Below are 24,035 nucleotides of genomic sequence, written 5' to 3' on the forward strand. Positions count from 1 at the left end.
CTTGCAACCACATCTAATATTTACAAATAGATTAGAGTTTCCCTTATAAACTAAGTATAAAATTCATCTGAGTGAAAAAAAAAAGCAGAACATCATTGCATTTTTAATAAAATCTACTTCCTTTTGATTTACGAATAAAAAGACTATGAAATGGGAATTTAGAAATACAGTTCACAGGAAACATAATTACTAAAAAATGCTAACTGAAACTCAGATTTAGCTTTGATTTCTTACCTGATGTATAGTTCCATCGATTTCAACGGGAACAATAAAATCAGCATTACTAATAGGCTAGAGAAAAAAGAAACTATAATTAGTATGTCTGAAAGAACAAAATAAAACTGGAAACTTTAGCACCGAAAAAGCTTGCCTGGACCAATGTTTTTATTGTTGGAAAAAACAATTCAGGAGGATGTTGAAGCATGCCATGGCTCCTCAAAATAAGCACAAGAAGAAAAGCACATTATTTTCTGTTCTGAACATTGTTACATTTTCAGCATCTTGGTGCAACTTTTTTATCACCTCCCTGGCCCCAACCACAAAGAGTGGCGCACCTGGCTTGGGAACGGGGCTTGTCAAACTCCCTGCTCTTGCCTAGAGCCCTCCCAGCATGGCAGGAACCACTGCTGGCCACCAGGGGGAGGAGGTGAGAGCCTGACGATCCCCGAGGACAGTGCTACTCAGGGGAAAAGAATTTGTCTTGGACCCACAAGTGCAGACTGCCCTGTGAGGGGCTGCTTGACAGATGTTCAACACATGGACCCCAAGTGGGGCCATCGGATATGTGGGGTGAAGTCAGAGGCCACAGCCATGACCTTGGGCGGGCTCTTTCCCCTCTGGACCTCGGATTCTCCTGTCTTCCACAACTAGAGCAAGGGATCTGATGAGTGCCCCTACCTCCATCCAGCATGCATCAGTGATTTCAGGCCTTGCCTGGCACCATCTCCTACTGTGGGAGGTGGGGAGAGCCAGCCCACTCCAGACTGTTCTGCTCTATGTAACACAATACATAGCACACTCACAAACCTCTGCATATTTGAAGTAACTCTGACACTTAATAACACTTAAAATTCAAATAGGATGCTTCGGCAGTCACTATGTTCTCAATGATAGACTCACATACAGTTCTAAATGGAATTCCACAAATCAGGTAGAAATGAACAGGCCCAAGAGAATCATGAGACCACAAACCCTCGGGACACGTAGGAGAGAAACAGAGGGAGGGAGAACACGTGTGTGGTGGCCACAGGGCACTCTGGTCACAGTCTGAACTGGGGTCTCTGCCTTTAAGCCCATTACTGTACACACACATTGTTCTTTGATATGTAAACTGAAAAAAAGGTGGAAAATACTAGATCACAGAACCATTACTAAGCACTCAGCAGAGCACCTGAGGCTTAAGATTACAGTGTCTTCACTGCTTTGGTTGGAAGGCCAAGGATGAGTTCGGTATTTTATCATTTCACAACTAAAATAGAGAACCAGGCTAGAAAGCAAGAGACTGAAGGAAGAAATTCTCACAAGGCATTAGACTGTGAAATCATATTCCACAGAGTATAGAACAAGAGAAAACCATTGCCCAGCTCAGAGCAAGCACTGCCCTCCATCTTTTCTTGCACGAGACCAAGCCAAAGTCAGGGCTGTAAACCTGGGTCCTGGCCCTGCGTGCTGTACAGATGCGCAGTTTCAAGGAGAGAGGTTCACAGCTTTCGGATTCTCAAAGGGCTCTGAAATGCCTAGAACCTTAAAAACCATATGATAAAGAATATTCCGCTCGCAAATGCAGGCAGGCCAGGGAGGGAAGAAACAAAGAGATGGTGTTCACATCAGCCTGTCGCATCAACGCCCTCTGAGTAGGCCCTGGAGATACCAGGGGCTGCCAAGGCCTCACCTCTGGAGGCAGGAACCCTCAGTAACCTTGGGCAGTCTGGCCAGCGATGCCCACACTCCCAGAGCTGCTTGGAATGAAGCTGGTCTATGCTGTAGTGGCAACTGACCCCTGTCCTAAAGGGCTTTCTTCCTCAGGGACTTGAAAAAGTCTTGAGCATCCTGCCCATGGGGGAGAAAAAGCTTCCAATGCCATTCAGTGTTGAGTTGGGATATAAGGTCACTGCAGCCCTGGGACCAATCCTGGAAGGGTCCTTGTGGGGCTGGGGAATGAGTGGTACCTACGTGCCCCAGCTGCCAGCCGGGCCATTTCTCACTGCCAGGGGTAAGTGTGGCCCCGCCTCCACTCTCCAAAGGACTCTAGGACAACTGCCTGGCCTTGTCCTGTCAAGGAGGATTCTGTTTAGTGAGAAGCAGGTACAAGGAGGGATGTTTCCGGCAGAAAGGTCTTCAGGAAAATTTGATGGCTCTCCCACTTCCCATAGAGCCATCAAGGAGTGACTGGCTGGTGTCAGACACACACTCCATCTTAGGTGGTGCTTTCACGTCTCTCAGCAAAGTAAACGGGGTCATGGGCTGGGGGTAAAAAGAAGAATGTGGTCTAACTGGCCAGCAATAGTAGAGCAGCTCCACCACCAGAAACACCCAAGGAAAACAGGACAAGGACCCTACACAACACCTGCTTCTTTTCCCCAACACACCAGTCCCCTATTTCCAAACTTTTTTTTTATCATTTGCTTCTTTTAAACAATTTCAAAAAATGGAAAAACGATTAATTAACTCATTTCCCAAGAGTGTAGCCATAGCTGTCCCTGCATAGAGGCCCTTGGGTAATTTGTAATCTTGGCTGTTTTTCTGGCGGGGAGATGAAGATGGAGAGCAAGCTGAGCTCACTGCGGCCCCGCAGCCATCAGGAGGGAGGTCAGGCAGGTGGATACACATTAAGCCATGAAGCTTAGGAAAAACTCCAGCAACCTCTTGTCATGAAAACGGTCAAGGTAAATGGCTGAATGTGTTCAGATGCCGTTAACTCTGGAAGTCTTCTTCAGAGTTGGGCATCTTCCAAAACTTGGTCTGGGAAAACTTCCAGGATAGTCGGTTGCTTGATGGTTTTCAACAGTGCCTCCCCTGCCCCTCCCAATACAACTTGCAGCACGAACAGCGCTCCGGTTACCTTGACAAACACATAGCAGTGTCCTGGGGCACTGATTGTCTTGTGCCACCTGAAAAGGATTTCTGCTGGGGGCAGAGTGCTGGAAAACTCAAATTGCATATGTAAGAATGAAGTCTCGGGGATATTGGCAGCCCCAAACTAATCATGTTAATATTCAGCTACTTGAGTTAATGTTCACCTGAGTTAATAAGCAACTGTTATTGGGATTTCATAAACAGTGAGGTCATACGCCAACAACCACAAGCTTTCATCCTTTTAATTTTCCCTTTTCCAATACAACTGTGACCAAATCACAAAGATCACTGATTGTTTTTTATGTTGATTTACCTTAAATGAACTGTGCACCAATGTTTCATCTAAATCAATGACCACACATTTCTTTCCATAGTCAAGCACCGTCACCTCTGGAAGGAGATATTTAGCTGGTGGCTAAAGGGGGGAAAAATCAGTATTATTACCTTTATGTAAAAGACAAACCAAATCCCTTATAATTGTATTACACTATATCAGTGAGGTCAGAAATGAAACCAAACATTTAAATGCCTGGTCAAGCACATCATGGAATTTTATTAAAAACAATAGGAATAAGCAGTTTGCAATTGAAGTTTTACCAAGCAAATACTGTGCCACTTGCCTGAACGGCTATTATGAGGGCCTGGGCTTTGGAACCAGACAAACTTGGGTTTGAATATCAGCTCTGTCTGTTCTTTGGCTGTGAGTTGGGATGATAATACCTACCACGAAAGGTTGTTATCAGCTATAATTGCAGTAAAACACCCAGCATTCTGCCTGGCACATATGTGGTGGCTATTGTGATTATTAAAATGGACAACATGGGCTTCCCTGGTGGCGCAGTGGTTGAGAGTCCGCCTGCCGATGCAGGGGACACGGGTTCATGCCCCGGTCCGGGAGGATCCCACATGCCGTGGAGCGGCTGGGCCCGTGAGCCATGGCTGCTGAGCCTGCGTGTCCGGAGCCTGTGCTCCGCAACGGGAGAGGCCACAACAGTGAGAGGCCCGCATACCGCAAAAAAAAAAAAGGACAACATGAAAATGAATGTTAAATTATAATCGCTACTCTAACCATGCAGCCTATGTTCCAGGGTCATATTTCATCTGAAATTCACTGTGGTATATAAGCATATTTTAGAGCTTTATTGGACCATAGTATTTTTTTTTAAAAGTGACTGAAGCTTTCAAAAAACTTTAAGAGAAACTATAGAACTACCAGCAAAATGCAATCCAAAGTGAACTCCAATAATAGGAAACAGAAATAAAACTGGTCCACGTACAGTGCCCTGCGTTGTACGTGCCCCACTGTGGTGTAATATCGAGCAATGGTGGCACTTTTATCCCTTGGAGTCTCTGTCCCTGGAAGTTATACTTTAATCCACATGTTGCGTGTTAACCAGAAAATCCATTTATATGTCTTTGTAGTAGCTGACTTTCATGTTATAATAAAGAAGTCATAAAGAGTTAATAAAATCCTAGATATCTTCAGCCAACCTCATTCTTGATTTAGAGTATCTATTTCTTGGGCCTTGCCTCATTCTAGAAATGATTTGAAGTATTTCAGTTTACTTTGTGGCATATTCAGTATCCAATGTTAACTAGCTAATTTTCTGTCCTGGAGGAAGGTCAAGCTCTGTTCTATATTTAATGCAAAACAAAACACAAGAAAATATCTGTTCCTAACCACTGAAGAATGGACAATTTAGCTTATCAAATAAAACAAGAAAAAAATGAAATCAATAAGTATTCCCTTTTAAATGGCTATTTCTTTCTCTCTCTCTCTCTCTTTTTTTTTTTTTGGTTTCAGTTGAACATTAGTCAGGGAATTCATGTCAATTTTGGACTTGAGCTGGTTCAATAGTGAATGTAAAGCAGGCGGTCAACAGGGTAGGTAAATTTGCAAGTGCTATGATCATCTTGGCTGGAGGGATTGTCGGGGGCGGAGTAGGATGAAGCAATGTGTGGAGACACGAGCATTTCTAATTCCTGGGGGGCTATCTCTAGTAAGCGTGGGTGTTTCATTCTCTCCAACATCATCCAGCAGAAAAAGCCCTTATGGCCTCCCAACTCCCTTGGCTCTAATGAATGTTCACCAGGCAGTATCCCTGAGAATGTGGCACTGGGAAAGGTGTGCCTTAGACTTGGAGCGTGGGACCCAGTGTCCTGGAAAGGACTATGTCCTTCATTACAAATCAGCAAGCAGGCAGGTTTTATTAAAAAAATTAAAATAAACTTGCAAGAAGTTCAAAAGAGGTTTAAAAAGGCAGGGTGTGATGAGCCCAGTAAATGAACGTAATAGAGAGGACTGGGGTTATTTCTGTTGTGTGAGCCATAGCAGAAAGCATGCTTGTGACCAGAATAAAATTTGTTTTAATTTTCTATTATACAATTATGTAATAAAACACATTCTCATTGTAAAGAATATAGACATAGAAAACACAAGTATTCCCTCTTCCATGCTCACCCCCCCAATTCCTTTCCCCAGGTGCCCCCCCTTTTTAGTTTGGTGTGTATCTGTCTAGCCCTTTTTCTACGCGTTTATAGACTAAAACAGCATTTTAACTTTAAGTAATTGCTAGTCTGGAAAATAAGGATCTAGAACTTCTATCCCTAGCATATCTGAAAACATCAAAGCTCTGCCAAAAGTGGCTCAGTTATTTTCCAAACCAGAGAATGAAAATTACTTTCTTCGCAGGGTTAACCCACACTTTACAAGCATTCTCTGAGTTAACAGTAAGGAAAAAGCCTCCCCGCACTATTTTAAGAGAGAAAAGAGCAAGCGGGGTGACAGGCATAATAAGCAAGCTATTGATTTAGCATTTCTGCTGCAGAGAACAAGGCCAGGCTGGGGCGACACGCTGCGGGGCGGGGGGTCCATTAATCCTTAGCCCAGTTCCTAAATGCACGCGGCTTCCCTGAGAGCTTGGCTTTAGATTAATGCAAATTCCTCAGACCAGTGGTAAGAATTCTTTTGGACAGCTGTGTCCTTGGAACATGCGAGGATACTAGATAATTGCGATAGTGTTTTGTGACTTCGATTGATCTGCTCAGGTGATGCTTGAATCATTAACTAAAAAACGTCCTGATGCAAATTTTCTCTCAGGTCATCATCAAGCTGAAGAACAGGGGAAACACCAGGTATATCAAAAAGAGCCTTTTCTAAACACAGTGACTTGCTCCCAAGCACAGGCGGGCACTGCCAGGGGGGTGGGGCGGGAGTAAGAAAGCATGGGGGGAGGGGGAGGTTTGAGAAGGGCATTCATGCCATTGCTCTTTCTGGAAGTGGACGTGAAAGTTCCCGTCCTTGGCTGTGAACGGGCAGCCAGGAATAGTTAATCTAAGGTATCCACCCCATAACACACCCTTGCAAATCTTACAGAGTGGTGCCTCTTCTTGGTATGCTGGTTGGTTGTCTGTGCACTTGAGTTCTCAGGCTCCAAGTCTGCACACTGCCCACCTCCCTCCCCTCGCCCCTCCCGAGCTCAGGGCAGAACTCTAGGGGCTGCTGCAGGAGGGGCAGAGGAGACTGGACACCAGCTCTAACTAGAGGAGTTGCTCTGCTTATATGATCTTCATAAGGTTTGGTGGAAAAAAGTATACTACTGTTTACTAAAAGGCTTAGGCCGACAGCATAGAGACGTAACTGTTAGAAAACAAATTTCTCCTCTCCACTTTCAGCAATTTTATGGCTCAGCTGCACTGTCAACCCCGAGCTGGAAGCACCAGGGACTTAGTGATCCCAGCGAGCATGTGGGGAACGGGAGGGGTCTGGTCCTCACTGGGGCCAAAGCATCGGAGTGTTCACCTTCAGAGTCACCACCAAACTTCACTGTTTCCAAGCCTGTCCCTCTGCATTTTTCCTTACCCTTCAACACCTGACTTTTACTGGACAGAACATGAGGCTTCCGATAAGAGGTACAGAGGGCCCCAAACCCCAGCTCCCAGTTGGGAGACAAATGTTACTAAGTGAAACGTTTAAGATCAAATCCAGATAAAAATGTTACTTCTAATAGGTGTACAAAAGATGGGTTACTCAATAAATGATGCTGAGACAACTGACTTGCCACCTGGAAAAGCAAATAAAGCTGGATTGCGACTTCACGCCCTACACCAACATAATCCAGATGGATCAAAGATTTAAGTGTAATGATGAAACCGTTAAAATACTAGGAGACAAGTGGGTCATAGTCATAGAGTGGGGAGAGCTTTCTAAGCATGACATAAAGTTCAGGAGCCATAAAAGATAAAATGAACACATTTCCCTATATAAAATTACACTCCTTTGTGGCCAAATGATTATAAACAAGACCAAAAAATATATCATAAATTTGGGGGAGAGTGCTAATTTCCTTGAAATTTAAAAAGATAATAGTATAAAATCTAGAAGAAATGAATAGGTAAGAAGAAATACATATGGACAATAAACTTGTGAAAAGATGTTCATACTCATTCATGAAGAAATGCAAATCAAAGCAATAAATCTTTACTTTCAGATTAGCAGAGATCAAAGTATTTGCTAATTACCATTTTTGAAAAGGGAATGGGCTCTTGCTGGGAATGTAAATTAGGTTTTCAGAGGGCAATTTGCCTTTAATCTACCAGAAATATAAAGTATACCCTTTGACCTAGCATTTCCACAACTAGGAACTGATCACCCAGATACTATCACTCAGGTTGACAAACACACAAGCACAAGAATATTTGTAATAGCACAGAAGTGGACACAACGTAAATGCCATCAACTACATGTAAAACAATGAGGCAGCTCGCTATGTACTAATATCTGGAAGGATGTTCAAGGTACCCTGATAAAAGCAAAAAGCAACTCGCAACACTCTCATTTGTTTAAATATGCCTGTGTTGATGTAGAAAATTTCTGCAAGGATATACAAAAAATGTTAGAAGCCTATTCTAGAGAGTGGGATCAAGTTGGGAGATTTTTTTTTTCTATTTTAATCTTGCAGTAATTTTTTAAACCATGAGTTTGAATAATGAAAAAATATGAATAATGAAAAGTGAATAATGAAAAAATGAGCTTAGTAAAAAATAAAATCAAAAGATGGAGGCTGCACATATAAACAGCAGCATGAGAATAAAAAATGGAGGGCTCATGAGGTGAGCAGCAAGAGATGGGAACTCCAGCCGGATCTCCTCTGGGCACCCACAGGCTTAGAGGAACCTTTCGTCTTCTGGGCCTGGAAAAAGCTTTCAGCGGGTGTGGGGACTTGGTTTGGAGGCTCAGCACAAGCCTGGATTTCTGGTCCTGTGTGGTAGCCCTCCAACAAGCTCTCAGGGGCTCCTAGCACTAACCAGGTCCCCCGTGGTCCAGAAAAGGCAGGGCTACTGTTTATGTGAGCTGCAGTCTTGACAGGTAGGTGCAGATTTTGCAGGAGACCCCAAGGCTCGAATCCTGGGGCAGAGCTGTTCTCCAGATGGACTTGGGTTTAGTGCTGCATGCTAAGCAGGCAGTGGAGATCACACGGTACCCACTGGTGGAACTGCTGTTCTGGGAGTACTTATTCAGAGATGCAAGTTACTGGGCTTCCCTGGTGGCGCAGTGGTTGAGAATCTGCCTGCCGATGCAGGGGACACGGGTTCGAGCCCTGGTCTGGGAAGATCCCACATGCCACGGAGCAACTAGGCCTGTGAGCCACAACTACTGAGCCTGCGCGTCTGGAGCCTGTGCTCCGCAACAAGAGAGGCTGCAACAGTGAGAGGCCCGCACACCGCGATGAAGAGTGGCCCCTGCTTGCCGCAACTACAGAAAGCCCTTGCACAGAAATGAAGACCCAACACAGACAAAAAATAAAATTAATTAATTAAAAAAAAAAAGCTTAAAAAAAAAAAGATGCAAGTTACTTTAGCTAAGCTTTGCTTTCTTGCAAGATATTTCAGATTCATAAGGCCTGACCCAGTGTCTCACATGTAGGAAGCAGTCTGTGGTTTACTGACCTAACACTAGGCTAAATTACACAAAGCATCTTTTTCCTCTTGACTATTTTATTCTGGGACTCTAGAAAGAGATTTGTGAAGAAAGCGTCATTTTTCTCTACTGTGGGTGCCCAGTAGAGCGTTTACTCTGACAAATGCTTCGATTCAGCACCTAACTCTACAGATAGCTGTGAATTAACTTTGAGGAAAAAAACCAGTGCTATCGGAGTCTCAGAGGTAGGGGGAGAGATGCCACCTGTTGAATGCAGGAAAATTATACGAAACTACTTTGTATAAAGATTAAAAAGAGGCCTCTGGTATCAATCCCCTTGGGTGTCCTACTCAAACACTGGATAAGAAGTCGTGCTGATTGATCCATGTTTTTGATCAAAGTCAGTTCCCAACAAAGTCCAACCCCCAGGCACGCTAGCAAAGTCAGAATCACTCCACAAACCCTTGCAACCTGTTAATCAATGGAGAGTTAATGTTGTGAAGATAAGTGAAATTAACAAAAATATTTTGGGCAATTTATAGGTGACATGCATCGCCAAATTTGAAGTCAAACTGTACTAATGAAATCCATCATTTCCTTCAATGTAAGATTGCTGTGTCTCTTGGATGTTCCCAGAAAACATGTGAAAAAGTCCAAGTAAAGATAGATGATTAGATTTGAATCAGACAATCTGAATCAGAGAATCTTTATGGATTAAAATATCAATTTCTGGGAATTTCCTGGAGGTCCAGTGGTCAGGACTCCGCTCTTTCACTATCGAGGGCCCGGTCCCTAGTCAGGGGACTAAGATCCCACAAGCCACGTGCGGTGTGGCCGAAAAAAAAAAAAAAATCAATTTCTGGACAACTTTTAAAAACCTAAATCCTTCTCTAAGGACACAGGACTGTTTGAGAGATCCTGTTTGATACAGACATCTCAACTGCAAGTTTCTTTTGGGAGTCGGTCATTGGTCTGCTTCTTGCTTGCTGACTGGCCTCAGGCCACACGGCTCGGCTGGCAGAGAAGACGGAAGCAAAGGAGCGGTGGGGAGAGCAGCTGTTGAGGGGTGGCCGGTCCAGGCCTGTGCCGGGGCAGACACTGGTGCAGCTAGTATCCCAAATTCCAGGACTGACAACAGAAGTGGGTGGTCCAAGGGAGTGCTTGGCTGGGGCAGAGTTGCAGTACAACCAGCCTGTGGGATTTGGGGGGCAGAGGGCAGGATGGTGGTGATGGTAGGGTGATTCTGCAAGTTCAGGGAATACGACTGAGGAGATTTTTCTGATCAGAGCCACGGCCAAGCTACCGACACTGCTGAACAGTCAGGGATGGTCTGCTCCCCTGGGATGGGGGTGTGGTGAACCTAGTCCCACTGGGACAGAACCTGTTGCAAAGAACCCTATTGGGGCAAAAGTATGTTCTTGCAGTCTATGGAGTTGGGGAGTGCTGCCTCGGCTTACTAAGAGACGTGGAGGCCCTTTGCAGAGAGAAAGTTGAGAATGTGGTTAATAGATGCTGGTTGCCTTGCTGTTCCTAAGAAAGGAAACTCGTACAGAACTTCCTGTTCTCGGTTTAAAATGTAGCTTCACTTTTTTTTTTTTTTTTCAACAGACCAGAGCTGTTAATACCACACGATAAAAATGCAATATAAGCAAAAACATTAAAAAATCTTTTATATTAGTAGGCCAAAAGCTACAAGATTCTATAACTGTTTAAGTAAAATTGGATAAATATACATACACTTGGTATGGGAATGATCTGCCTCTGGTCACCCTGAGGAGAGAGAAAAAAAAAAAATCACTGTCAGGTTCAAAGAGAAGTAGATCATATTCTCCAAAGATACTTCAAAGCACTGTTGAGTACAGCGGCCGTATGACTGCCTGTTCTCTGTACCTTGGTGGGATTTTTTTTTTTTTGGCTGTACGCGGGCCTCTCACTGTTGTGACCTCTCCCGTTGCGGAGCACAGGCTCCGGATGCGCAGGCTCAGCGGCCATGGCTCACGGGCCCAGCCGCTCTGCGGCATGTGGGATCTTCCCGGACCGGGGCACAAACCCGTGTCCCCTGCATCGGCAGGCGGACTCTCAACCACTGCGCCACCAGGGAAGCCCCCTTGGTGGGATTTGATGAACAGGAGGAACTCAAAGATATTCCACAGTTAGGGCACTGGGCTCCACTCTGCCTCCCAGACAGACCAGAAGATGTGGTACATATATATAATGGAATATTACTCAGCCATAAAAAGAAACGAAACTGAGTTATTTGTAGTGAGGTGGATGGACCTAGAGTCTGTCATGCAGAGTGAAGTAAGTCAGAAAGAGAAAAACAAATACCGTATGGTAACACATATATATGGAATCTAAAAAAAAAAAAGGTCATGAAGAACCTAGGGGCAAGACGGGAATAAAGATGCAGACCTAATAGAGAATGGACTTGAGGACACGGGGAGGGGGAAGGGTAAGCTGGGACAAAGTGAGAGAATGGCATGGACATATATACACTATCAAATGTAAAACAGATAGCTAGTGGGAAGCAGTTGTATAGCACAGGGAGATCAGCTCTGTGCTTTGTGACCACCTAGAGGGGTGGGATAGGGAGGGTGGGAGGGAGGGAGACGCAAGAGATATGGGGATATATGTATATGTATAGCTGATTCACTTTGTTATAAAGCAGAAACTAACACAACATTGTAAAGCAATTATACTCCAATAAAAATGTTAAAAAAAAATGGCTCCAGACACAGCCAAATGTTCGCTAGGGGGCAAAGTCATCTCCATTTGAGAACCAATGCGCTAGTGGGAGATGGCAAACAGCCCTAACACACAGGTGTACCTTCAGACCAGGTGAGCACATCAGTGAGGTGAGAGATAACACCGCCAAACGGTTATTTGGGAAGGGCTTGACAAAACACAGACCACAACCAAAGGTGCCACCCTAGACAAGTATGTGGGCTTGAAAATTACCCTAGAGGTTTACGTGTGTGTGTACATGGGATACGCATGTATGAGTGAGCGTCCAGCAACGGCTTTCACTCTGTCCTTGCACTGAGAAGTCCTCCAGGGTCTCTGCCATTGGGACCTTCTGAGTGCTGACTCCTTCTAGCCTCCAGACAGGGGCTGCAGACACTTTTATTTTGGGCAACTTGTCTCCAGTCCAGGCTGTAACTGTGACGGTCACAGTGGTAGCCACCCCAGGCCACTGCTCTGAAGCTTTTCTCCAGGACAGTAAATATGCAGGGTGGATGGAACCATCTGTTGCACTCTGTCCACAGCCTTCCCTCCTCCTCTGGCAGGCTGAGCTCCAAGAGGCTGGGAGAGCCCAGGAGGCAGCAGTAGAGACATGCTTGGAATCGGCTTCCACATCTACTGAGTCTGGGCTTTACGTTCCAGGTGTCCTGACCAGGTGAGTGCAAAGGGCAGAGTCGCCCCACTTTGACACAGGCTCTTTCTACAAGGTCTGGTCTCACATACTGAAGGGTTGCGGATTATGCAAACGATGCACTACTCAGAGTTAACTTAATTCTTTAAAAAGCCACACTGACAAGTGTTAACCAAAGGACATTTCCATGAGTGAACACTAGGTCCAGCTAAGCCCAGCTCTGTCAGAGGAGCTCCCTTTAAGGCCTTTATTCTCTGGTAGATATGGCTAAGGGCTCCAGGAAACCTTCCAGGGCTGCACCACCATCTTCTCAAGTCATTCATCTAGGCAGGTACTAGGTAAAAATAACTTTTACTATGACAGCAGTGATTCTTCACTTTTTAAATCCTTTACAGGCCTGGGGTACAAACTATGTTCCCTTCACTAATGGGGATTCTCCTCAGCAATGATTTTCAAATTGGGAAAATTGAAAGTTTGAGGGGAGATATCAGAATTTGGGGCTGTGATAGGGTTTACAGTGAAATCTCATCATACAAATCCCACTTATGTTTTTCTACACCAATGTACAGTACAGCTTAATATCTCTTAAGTCTAGGTATCTTTCATTATATTAGTATTTTTCCAAAAATTTCTCAGCTGTTCTTTTTTTAAAACTTAATTTATTTATTTTTGGCTGTGTTGGGTCTTCGTGGCTGGGCACGGGCTTTCTCTAGTTGCGGCAAGTAGGGGTTACTCTTCATTGCGGTGCGCGGGCTTCACATTGCGGTGACTTCTCTTGTTGCAGAGCACGGGCTCTAGGTGCGTGGACTTCAGTAGTTGTGGCGCGTGGGCTCAGTAGCTGTGGTTCGTGGGGTCTAGAGTGCAGGCTCAGTAGTTGTGGTGCACGGGCTCAGTTGCTCTGCAGAGTGTGGGATCTTCCCGGACCAGGGATCGAACCCGCGTCCCCTGCACTGGCAGGTGGATTCTTAACCACTGCGCCACCAGGGAAGCCCTCTCAGCTGTTCTTAGACATTTTTTTCCTTCTGTATAAATTTTAAGTCTTCCTATTCAGAAACACAACACACTTCTCAAGAAATAAGAGACACCACATCAAAACGTTTTAGTGGTTCTCATTTTTTGGTAGTATTTTGGGATTTCACTGTAAATAATCATGCCATCTGCAAATAAAACTGGTTTTCTATCTTTTCCATATTTATATCAGTTGTTTCATTTTCTTATCTTATTACATTAGCCAGAACTTCCAATGATTTTCCTATGTTGTTTGCTGTTTATTTTTAGAAGACAGCTTTATATCATGCTTAAATGATATTCTTCTATGTATTTGGTTGTACTGTTGATTGGTATGTAAAGGTTTATGGCTACTGTACACTGCATGTATTAGTTCTTTTATCATAAAATGTCCCTCTTTCTCTTGTTTAATGTTTTTGGCCTTGAATTCTGTTTTGTCTGATACTAATATCGCCACTTTTGCTTTCTATGATCTGCTTTGTACATTTTGCCCATCTCTTTATTTTCTACCTTTTTTTGGTATCACTGTATGTTAGATGCTGGCTCAAAAGCTATTAGCTGCATACTGTAACAGTCATTAGCACTGTTTACCAAATAATTCCAGTTTTCTTTCTGGGCACATGGTAGGATTACAATTCCACAGTCCTTGAGGTTAGGTGTAATCATGTGAATTGCTTTGGCCAATAAAATGTAAGCTGAAATAAGTCTTGTTACCTCTGAGTGAAAATTTTAAGAGCCAGTGTGATTTACCACATTCCTCTTCTGCTGATGTGACAATCATGGAAGCAAAGAGATGGGCCCTCCTTAGTCTGGTCCATGAATGAGGATAAGATAGAGTTATCTAATAGAATAACAGTAGCTATTAGTCACATGTCGCTGCTGAGCACATGAAATGTGGCTAGTCCAAATTTAAGATGTGCTGTAAGTATAAAATACACATTAGATTTTGAAGAATTAGTAAGATAAAAGAATGTAAATTTTATCTCATTGATAATTTTTTCTATCGATTACATGCTGAAATAACATTTTGGACATATTGGGTTAAATAAAAATCTCTTATTAAAATCAATTTCAGGAATTCCCTGGCAGTCCAGTGGTTAGGACTCTGTGCTTTCACTGCCGAGGGCCTGGGTTTGATCCCTGGTTGGGAAACTGGGATCTCACAAGCCGTATGGTATGGCCAAACAAATAAAAAATAAAAATAAAATTAAAAATATCAATCTCAAGTTTTAAAAAAGATTCTAAAAAATGAGGCTGCTAGAAAAAGTTAAATTACACATGTGGCTCACACTATATTTCTACTGGACATTGGCACAGAACAGATGGCCCAGCCAACCCATGATAAACATGTAGCATGAATGAAAAATTAACTTTCCTTATGTTAAGCCTCTGAAGATTTGGAGTTGTTACTGCAGCATAACTGAACTCACACTGACCCTAAATCTACTCAGTAGTGATTCCTCTTTTCTCCTCTGTGAAAAGAGGTCTGATTTCGTTGACAGCAGGAAACTGCAGGAATAAATCCTTCCCCTTTCAGGCCTCTCTTGCTGCTGGAGGGCAGCCAGGTGACAAAGTTCTGGCCCATAAGACATAAGCAGAAGGACTTTCCTGGGACTTTCTGTGAAAGCATTTCCATAAAACGGACAGACATGGCTAGTGCTACTCCTCCCTCTTGTATTCTCTTAAATGTGGATATGATATCCGAAGCCTGTGACTTTGAGATGATAGTAAACAACAAGCAAGAGGATGAAGGCAAACACTCCAAGAACGGTGGAGCAGAAAGATCAAAAGATAGAAGAACAGAAAGCGTTTGGGACCCTGATGGTATCACCATGCATCTAAACTAAATCCAGCAACTGCCAGCATCAAGTTTTATACATGAGGAAAAGAATCTCCTATTTGGCTAAGTTATTATTTGTCAGTTTTCTTTTACTTGCTGCCAAAATCATTCCTATCTGATACAGGTGTATTCTTGGAGACAGCATCCACCTGAATTTGTCATGCCAATCTGATAGAGTCTTGGTCTTTTGTTAGGAGAATTTCGTTCATTAAACTTGGTTTTATGCCTACTCTTTGTTAGGTTCCTATTTATTGTTATTTATTTTCCCCTTTCCTTAATTTTTCTTTCTTTTTGGCTGCACCACATGGCATGCAGGATCCTAGTTCCCCGACCAGGGATCGAACCTGTGCCCCCTGCATTGGAAGTGAGGAGTCTTCACCATTGGACGGCCAGGGAAGTCCCCCCTTTCCTTAATTTTGATGGCTTGTTCACAATTCTTTTTATTTTCCCTTTCACTCTCTGTGAATTTTGAGGATCTATTTTCTAATTGTGCTACTTGTCACAGTTCTGTTCCTAATAATTGTATTTATTCCTACATTTTCTACAATTATATCATAACTGAATATCAGTCTCACCCAGATTGTTTTTTTGTCCCCTTTCTGAATCATTCCATGTCTGAAAATGTACTTCTTTTGCCTTAGTAGATAAATGATTATCTTTGGTTACATGTAGAATTTTGGGTTTGTAACTCTTCTCTCAGTAGCAAACATTTTTTCATAGTCTTCTGGCTTGCAGTGTTGCTGACGAGAAGTCTGGTGCTAGTATAATTCTCTTTTCTTTGAAAATATCTTGTTCCAGTAGCTTGTAAGATTTCCTTTATACTTAAATTTCAGAATTTCAATGGCATATATCTAGGCATACATGTGCTCCTTTTCTTGCTGCCACTAATCCTGCTGCAGATTTGGTAAATCCTCTCAATCTGCACATTCAAGGTTTTTTTTCAGCTCAAGAAAATTTTCTTCTATTACTTTTTCTCTTCCTGGAATTCCTATTATTTGCATGTTAGGTCTCCTAGATGTTTCTTCCCACCTCTCACAATTACTGACTCTGTGTTTTTGATCTGAATTGTTAAGATATTTTTTCCACTTGCTCCTCCAGAACATTAATGCAGTTCTCAGCAGTGATCATTCCCACTCTTTTTCTCAGTTCATTTACTGAATTTTTGTATTTAGGAATCAAGGGATTTTTTTTTTTAAGTTCTAAAATTTATTTGTATACTCAAAATTCATTTCGGGACTTCCCTGGTGGTCCAGTGGTTAAGACTCCTTGCTTCCAATGCAGGGGGCGCAGGTTCGATCTCTGGTCGGGGAACTAAGATCCCACATGCCGTGAGGCAGGGTCAAAAAAAAAATTCATTTCTTGAACTATCATTTTCTTCTACCTTTTCCATTAGTTTTACCTCAGTGGGAGTCTCACATTCTAGATTTTCAACTTGGAATCTCCTCGGCAGTGGTAAATGAGGGAACACTGCGAGGCCCAGCACTGTGAGGCAGAGCTGTTTTCATGGTCCAGCAGAGCCCAAGTTGACAAAGCACAAAGAGGTGAAAAAGTCCCTGTACTACTAGGCTCCTCCAGGGCACTAGACTGAAAGCAATTCAGCTCGTCAGTGCAGCCCCTCCAGGGACCACACACATTAAGTGGGCAATGCAGGCCCTTTCCAAGGGGATCCACAGGCTCCCGCTGGCTTGTTGACCTCACAGGACTTCACATTTCAAGTCTTCATCCCAGGACTGCAAGAGAGGCAAGCATTTTCCTCTGATGTGGTTCCCTGCTTCTTACTGAGTGTCAGAGAGAATGCATTCTGTGCCCTCTCTTTCCCCTGGAGATGTCAGGAAAAGTGGAGGCCTTGATGTACTTCCCAGGCTCCACCAGCAGGCTCACCTGTGTTTATCCAGAGAGGGAATTTAAATGGTCAGAACCACATGCTCAAGCTGTAGTCTTCCCAGAATCCTCTTCCTTATGTTCGTATGCACTTTTAAAATAATCTATTTTCTAATCTAATCTATTTTCTAATTAAGCTTTTCTGTGAAAATTGGGAAAAGCAAAAAGAAAAAGAAATAAGGCACAGAGGAGAAGAGAAAATCTTACACAGATTCCACAAGTCTGAAATAATCTCTTCATATTTTGGCATATGTCATTCTGGTCTTGTAAATGCCTGTGTGTGTGTGTATGTGTGCTTATGACCATATACATACTTATAAATATACTTGCCTACTATATTTTAACCTTTTTTCCCCTAAGTGATATATTGTGAACATCTTCCTATATCAGTAATATTTATGAGACATCATTTTTAATAGCTGCATACTATTTGATTGTATGGTTACCGTACAGGTCTTTTACTGTTTATTGTCCATCATCGGCTCACTTATAATTCTGCAACATTATAATCTATGCTGGATAGTATCTTATGGTTAAATCTTTGCACATCCATACTCATGTCAATAAGGAGGAACTGCTTGGGTGGACAGATAGGTATATTTTTAAGGGTTTTTTTTTTTTTTTTTTTTTTTTTGCGGTACGCGGGCCTCTCACCGCTGTGGCCTCTCCTGCTGCGGAGCACAGGCTCCAGACGCGCAGGCTCAGCGGCCATGGCTCACGGGCCCAGCCGCTCCACGGCATGTGGGATCTTCCCGGACCGGGGCACGAACCTGCGTCCCCTGCACCGGCAGGCGGACTCTCAACCGCTGCACCACCAGGGAAGCCCTATTTTTAAGGTTTTGAGATCATACTGCCAAATTTCTCTCCGGAAAGGTGTAACCAATTCACACTCCTACCAATAACCAATTTACATCCTCTACTCTCTCTCTCACTACCCCCATGCCAAACCCAAATATTATTTTTAAACATATGTTTTGATAATTTGATAGATGGAAAAGGATATCTCATTGTTTTAGCTTGCACTTCCTTGATTACTAACAATATTGAACATTTTTTCATGTTTACTGACCAATTGTGTTTCTTATTTTATGAAACGTCAGTTCATGTCTTTTGCTCACATTATTTGGGATATAAAGTTTTATGACTCTTGTGTCCTTGATAATGAATAATCTCCTTTGTCTCTTTCAGTGATTTTTACCTGAAATTCTCTTTCAGCTGAGATTACTATTATAATCCCTGCTTTCTTTTTTTTTTTTTTTTTTTTTTTTGTGGTACGCGGTCCTCTCACTGTTGTGGCCTCTCCCATTGCGGAGCACAGGCTCCGGACGCGCAGGCTCAGCGGCCATGGCTCACGGGCCCAGCCGCTCCGCGGCATGTGGGATCTTCGCGGACCGGGGCACGAACCCGTGTCCCCTGCATCGGCAGGCGGACTCTCAACCACTGCGCCACCACGGAAGCCCTTTCTTTTTGTTTATACTTGTGTGATGTCTTTTTGCTCATTCTCCTACTTTTAACTGTTCTGAGTCATTTTGTTTTGAATATGATGTCTGTTAGACAGCATGTGAGTAGAATTTGTTCTTTTTTAACCTATTGTGATGATCTGACTTAAAATTTTTTATTTGACACATATGAAAGAATATATAACAAATACGTTTATTATTAAACGAGGTAGTTAAATTCACTTATATTTATTATTGGCTTTTTTCCAAGTCTCTGTGTCTCCTCTGGTCTTTCCATTTCTTTTTTTGCTCCTGGTTCTTTAACTCTCTTTCATACAACTCCCCATGACAGAATGTTACAAAAATATGAAGTGACTCTTATAACTCGCATCAAATATGTTCTTCAGTTGCTAAATGGGAATGACGGACATATCCTGTAACAAAAAAGATGACTTTTTTGGTAATTTCAAATCTTTAAGTAAATGGCTGCGCACATACTGTCACAGATTCTGACTAAGGATGCTCGTCAAGGACGGGACAGACGCGTGGTGGCGGAAGAACACCGGGGCTGCTGTGTCGGCACTGACCTTCTGAAGCCCGCCGTTCTCCTCCACCAGCGGCGGAAGAACACCGGGGCTGCTGCCCGGCGGGGCGTCCACATTGTAATCACGGAAGCAGCAGAAGAAGGAGCTGAGGATGCTGCGGCTCCTCTGCTTCTTCAGGCTGACGTTGCACTGGGATGCTGGGAAGAGAAACAAAGCACAGCGTGGCCAACTGTAATACTACGGGAAAACTCGAACGTGCAGCCGCCCCAGAGCCCTGACGTGTGGAGACCAACTCAGGACCAGAAGACCAGGGGAGCCAGGAAGTTCCTTTAAAAGACTGTTACGTGACTCCTAGAGGGCCAGACGGTCGATGGAGTCCAGTCCTGCTGGCTGGACAGAATTCCCCTGATCTCGGCCCAGTGGGGGCTGCTTGCTCATTAGCTGACCCATCCCCGGGGCCATCTGCCTTCCTGAGACCAGCAGATAAAGTCTTCCAACCCTGCACAAGTGCTACTTCAAAACATAGATCCTTGCAGGCACAAATCAGACTTGTCCCTCGCTGAGAAGCATTTCTCTGTGAAGGGTACCAAGGAAGAGTCACATTGAAACTGGGTTCTTGGACACTCCCCGCTCACCATGGAAACAACTAACTTCATGGGTTAAGAAATAAGATGTGTGAAGGCACAAAGCAGCCCTCTTCTTAAACTCTGCCATTTGTCAAGAAGCTGATAGGAGCCTGGACCCACAGAGCTCAGGGGTGGAGGCTTCCATCACACTTAAAACAGAAACAGCAGGAGAGGTGGGACAGAACATCAGGGCTGGCCAGGGCAAAGCCTATCTTCACAAGACCCAGGGCAATACTGTGCCACTGACTCATTCCCTGGCCTGTCCTGGATTGAGGCTCCGGAGGGAGGGATGGATCCTTTCTGTTATCCAGGGCTCAAGACAAGTCGCCACAAGTCAGAAATAAAAGACAAAAGTTAGTACAGATGAGAAACACACCTCAGGGGAGGAGGCTGACAATTTGGAGGTGCAGGAGCATTTAGCCCTGGGAATGCAGTCCCACCACATACCACGTCTGGGTGGGTCAGCAGCAGTCCCACCACATACCACGTCTGGGTACAGGCTACGGGCACAGGGACCATGCTTGGGGTTGATGGGAAGATAGCCACTGTAGGAAATTATTAAGTTCGCATGATAACTGTTGGAGTCCGTCTCTCCCACAAAGCAATTCTGGCACGATTCCTCTTTGTACACTTGAGGGATTTGTATAGCACCTGCCCTCTCAAGAGATCACAAAACCTTTGCTGAAAGTCTGCAGGTACCCTTCTGCCAGCAGCAAAACCAAATGCATTCACAAATTCTGAAAAAAGACTGAAAGGCTGTTTTGCCAGCAGCTCCACAGGCCTGGATGGTCTTTAGCCTGGGTTTAGGCAAATGGCCCAGGAAGTGTGAATTTAAGATAATCGCTGGGAATTCCCTGGCGGTCCAGTGGTTAAGACTTGGCGCACTTTCACTGCCGGGGCCTGGGTTCGATCCCTGGTCAGGGAACTAAGATGCCGCAAGCTGCCTAGCACAGGCAAAAAACAAACAAACAAAAACCTTCATTATTTAAAGATGATCTTTAGAACCATAAATCTCTGGAAAAGCTGGCTGTTTCTTCTTCCTTATGAATCCTTAGGTTCATGTCACAGGGCACCCGTCTTCTCATTTCAGGCCCCACTAGTCCGGCCAGACCAGACCATGGGGACCACCAGGCACAGAGGCCTCCCACACAGCAGTGGTGGCAGCGACAGTGACCACTGTTTCCTGGGGCCAGCCCTCTGGGTTCTAGTACTTTACAATCCTCATCTCATGTCATCCTCACAGCTACCCAAGGAGATAGGTGTGATTGCTTCCATCTAACTGCTGAGAATATACAGCTAGTAATTGCACGTGCCCAGATTCAAACCCAAGTGGGTCAGTTTCCAGAGCGCATGCTTTCCCCATGCACCACACTGGAGACAATTCTGAAACAACTCAGGTCAGATTAAGAAGGAGGGAACGTGCCAAACGGAGAGAAGAGCACTGCCATAAACTCATATTTAATATAAATGATTGGTTAAGCTGTTTTGTTGTTACTTTGGGTATTTTAGTTTTTTATGCCTCAGTCAGATAATTTAGTCAGAGGAAGAAAAAACTGTCTCTTCCCCGGCTGAGAGCACATTTCTCTGCAAGTAAACAAGCTGTTTGTTCATGTCTTGGTGACACTGATCCGTCAACACCCAGGCCGGGCAGTAAAAGGCTCTGCAAAAAATGCACTTTCCCAGATCTTATTTTCATCCTTGGGTCACATAAATCTTCCCCATAACTAACTAACAAATTAACAAGCTAACTTATGTGCTAAAAAAAATCCTGACCATGGAGCCAGGGAGCTACTTATAATTCCACCATATGATTACTTGCCATGTGGCAGCCACAAAGAGGGCTGCAGGGTCACTATTTGCTCAGGTCACTTGGGAGGCCATCACCCCTGACAATGGCAGCTCACTCCATTCCCCCGTCTATGTAGGAAGAGGTGAAGCAGCTCATGGCTGTGGGAGGGTCCAGGCATCTTCCTGCTAAATAAGGTCACTACTAGGGCCCGTAGGAACCTCCAGGCAGCTGGGGGCTTTCGAATCTTCTAATCACCCTTGGGTTGGGCTGGTGCTCTCAAAAGCAGGCTAGCTGGGGAAATGGCTGGATTCCCTCAGGACCAGCATGAGCCCACCCTGCCCATGGCACTCACTGTTCCTGAAAGGTCAAGGTGGGCTGTATGGGTCTCATGACCCTGCTGCCTTCCACCCCAGCTGCTGCCTCTCCACCAGCTACAATCCAGAAGGCCCTTGATTTACTCATAAACTTCTGGTAAAAGGGTTTCAGTTGATACACGAAATCAACATCTATGGTTTTTTTTTTGTTTTTTTGCGGTACACGGGCCTCTCACTGCTGTGGCCTCTCCTGTTGCGGAGCAGAGGCTCTGAACGCGCAGGCTCAGCGGCCATGGCTCACGGGCCCAGCCGCTCCGCGGCACGTGGGATCCTCCCACACCGGGACACGAACCCGTGTCCCCTGCATCGGCAGGCGGACTCCCAGCCACTGCGCCACCAGGGAAGCCCAACATCTATGTTTTAATGGACACATGTTTATAACATTAGATCAAAAAAGCAAGATAAATAATTGTATTATCTGACTTGATCGTAACTGTGCAAAAACAAATGAAAAGAGATTGTAGTAGAGAAAAGATCAGCAAAAATATATCGCGATGTTAACAGTAATTGTCAGACTCTGGGTATTTACACCTCTTCCTTCTATATTTCCCCAATGTTTTATGGTCATTACATTTTACTCTAACAATGGGGAAAGAAAACAGTCTCGTTAAGCTTTCTTTCAGCAGCTCTGTAAAGCTCAGGAGAAACCATATCCTACGCCCAAACCCAAACCCTTACACCTATTCCTCCGCTTTCCACTCCATGCCTGTGAAGGGCAAAATGAGGCAAGAGCAGCGTCATAAGCCTTGCAGGAGGTAAATGTCACTGCTGTGGTGGCCCAGGCTCAGCCCCGGACTGTGACATTGCCGGGATGGAACATGCCCACCAACCCAAACCAGAGGGGCCCACGTGAACAGAGGGCACCGAGTCCATGATCTGCCCCAGCAGCGTGCTCCCACTGGCTTTCCCGGCTGGCAGCCCACCCAGCCTCTCACCACCTGGCCTCACTCGCCCCTTTGAATGTCCCTACTGATAACACAAGAGGCCCCCTGGTGGCCCAGGGAGCCAGAAGAAGGTCTTTATCAGAATTGTAACAGTAGGGTATGAAAATCAGTTTAATATGTACATCTTCCAGTTACACTGGTTTTAAGAATACTTTGGAGGAGTAAAGGAGAGAGTAGGAACTTTGAACATCAGTCTCGAACATTTCATAAAGATTTCCATGTTTTATCAGATTTAGGAGGAAAACATCATCAAAAATTATTCTGAAGTTTTCTGTTGCTTTCCCTGATAATCTTCCTGCTCCTATCCACGTCCACACCTGTGCACCTCATGTCCGGTTTCCTCCTCATGGTAGATGCCTCATCACGCTGACATCCTACCCCCCACTCCTCCTCTCCTCATACCCCACTTCTGAGAACATTCCTGTTCTTCAGGGGCTGGTTCAAAGCCCAACCCCTTGAAGGAAGCCTGTCCCAGTGGAAGGGATTTGGTCCTTGGCCACTGAACTCCCAAATAAACACGTCTGTCTGGGCTACATCTTCAGCCCATTCCTCTCTCCCAACTTCCAGGCCAGTTTATCCACCTGCCTGCCGGACGGACATCTCCTCCAGATGCCTCCTAGGAGTGCTTCACCCAGCAGGTCCCCTCTTCACCTGGGGCATCAATCTCCGAGTCTAAACATCTACCCTTCCCCCTCTCATTAAGTTGTTGGTTTTGATATCCTTGGTGGTTCTTAAATCTGTCCTCAACAATGCCCTGTCCCTTTCATATCCCAGCTGAGGCCCTCATCATTCTGTCCCCGGACAACTACAATAGCGGCAGAACTTGTTTCGCTGCTGCTGATTCTGTGTCCTCTAATTAATCATTGACATGACCCACCGAGGTGTAGCCCAACAAGTGAGGAGACTGGTGGTTGTGAATGTGGCCTCTGAAGTCAGCCTCCTAGGTGTTGGCTCGACCAGTAAATGTTACGGGACCTAAGTTATATGACTTCTTTGTGCTTCAGTTTCCTTATCTGTAAAATAGAAACAATAGGCTTGTTGTGAGAATTAAATGAGTTCGTATAAAGTGCACAGAACAGTACCCAGCACAGGGTAAGCACTTCATAAATGTCAGCTCTTATTATTATCATTAGTTTCTGAAGAGCCTGTGCTTCGTAAAGGAGTAGGGGTTCTGCTGGTAAATCCAGGATCCAAGGCTGGATCCCGTGGGTCCACATTTGT

At 44.5% G+C, this 24,035-nt stretch overlaps 1 protein-coding gene across 4 annotated transcripts in view; it reads right to left on the bottom strand.

Moving 5' to 3' along the window:
- Positions 1-24,035, bottom strand: part of CTDSPL (CTD small phosphatase like) — a 125,145-nt gene that overhangs the window by 14,196 nt on the left and 86,914 nt on the right. For 3 of the 4 annotated variants that reach the window (XR_014326527.1, XM_082848470.1, XM_082848472.1), the window contains exons 2-5: positions 19,124-19,278; positions 10,733-10,765; positions 3,389-3,490; positions 235-291 (exon numbers count right to left, since the gene is read on the bottom strand). Coding sequence is in view for 3 of the 4 variants with exons in the window: in XM_082848470.1 (XP_082704596.1) it covers positions 235-291; positions 3,389-3,490; positions 10,733-10,765; positions 19,124-19,278 (347 nt within the window). In the remaining variant the exon portion in view is untranslated. The remainder of the gene's footprint in view (positions 1-234; positions 292-3,388; positions 3,491-10,732; positions 10,766-19,123; positions 19,279-24,035) is intronic. The other variant, XM_082848471.1, reaches the window with a different exon arrangement.

The sequence above is a fragment of the Leucopleurus acutus genome, assembly GCF_964270905.1.
Source record: "Leucopleurus acutus genome assembly, chromosome: 10".
NCBI lineage: Eukaryota > Metazoa > Chordata > Mammalia > Artiodactyla > Delphinidae > Leucopleurus > Leucopleurus acutus.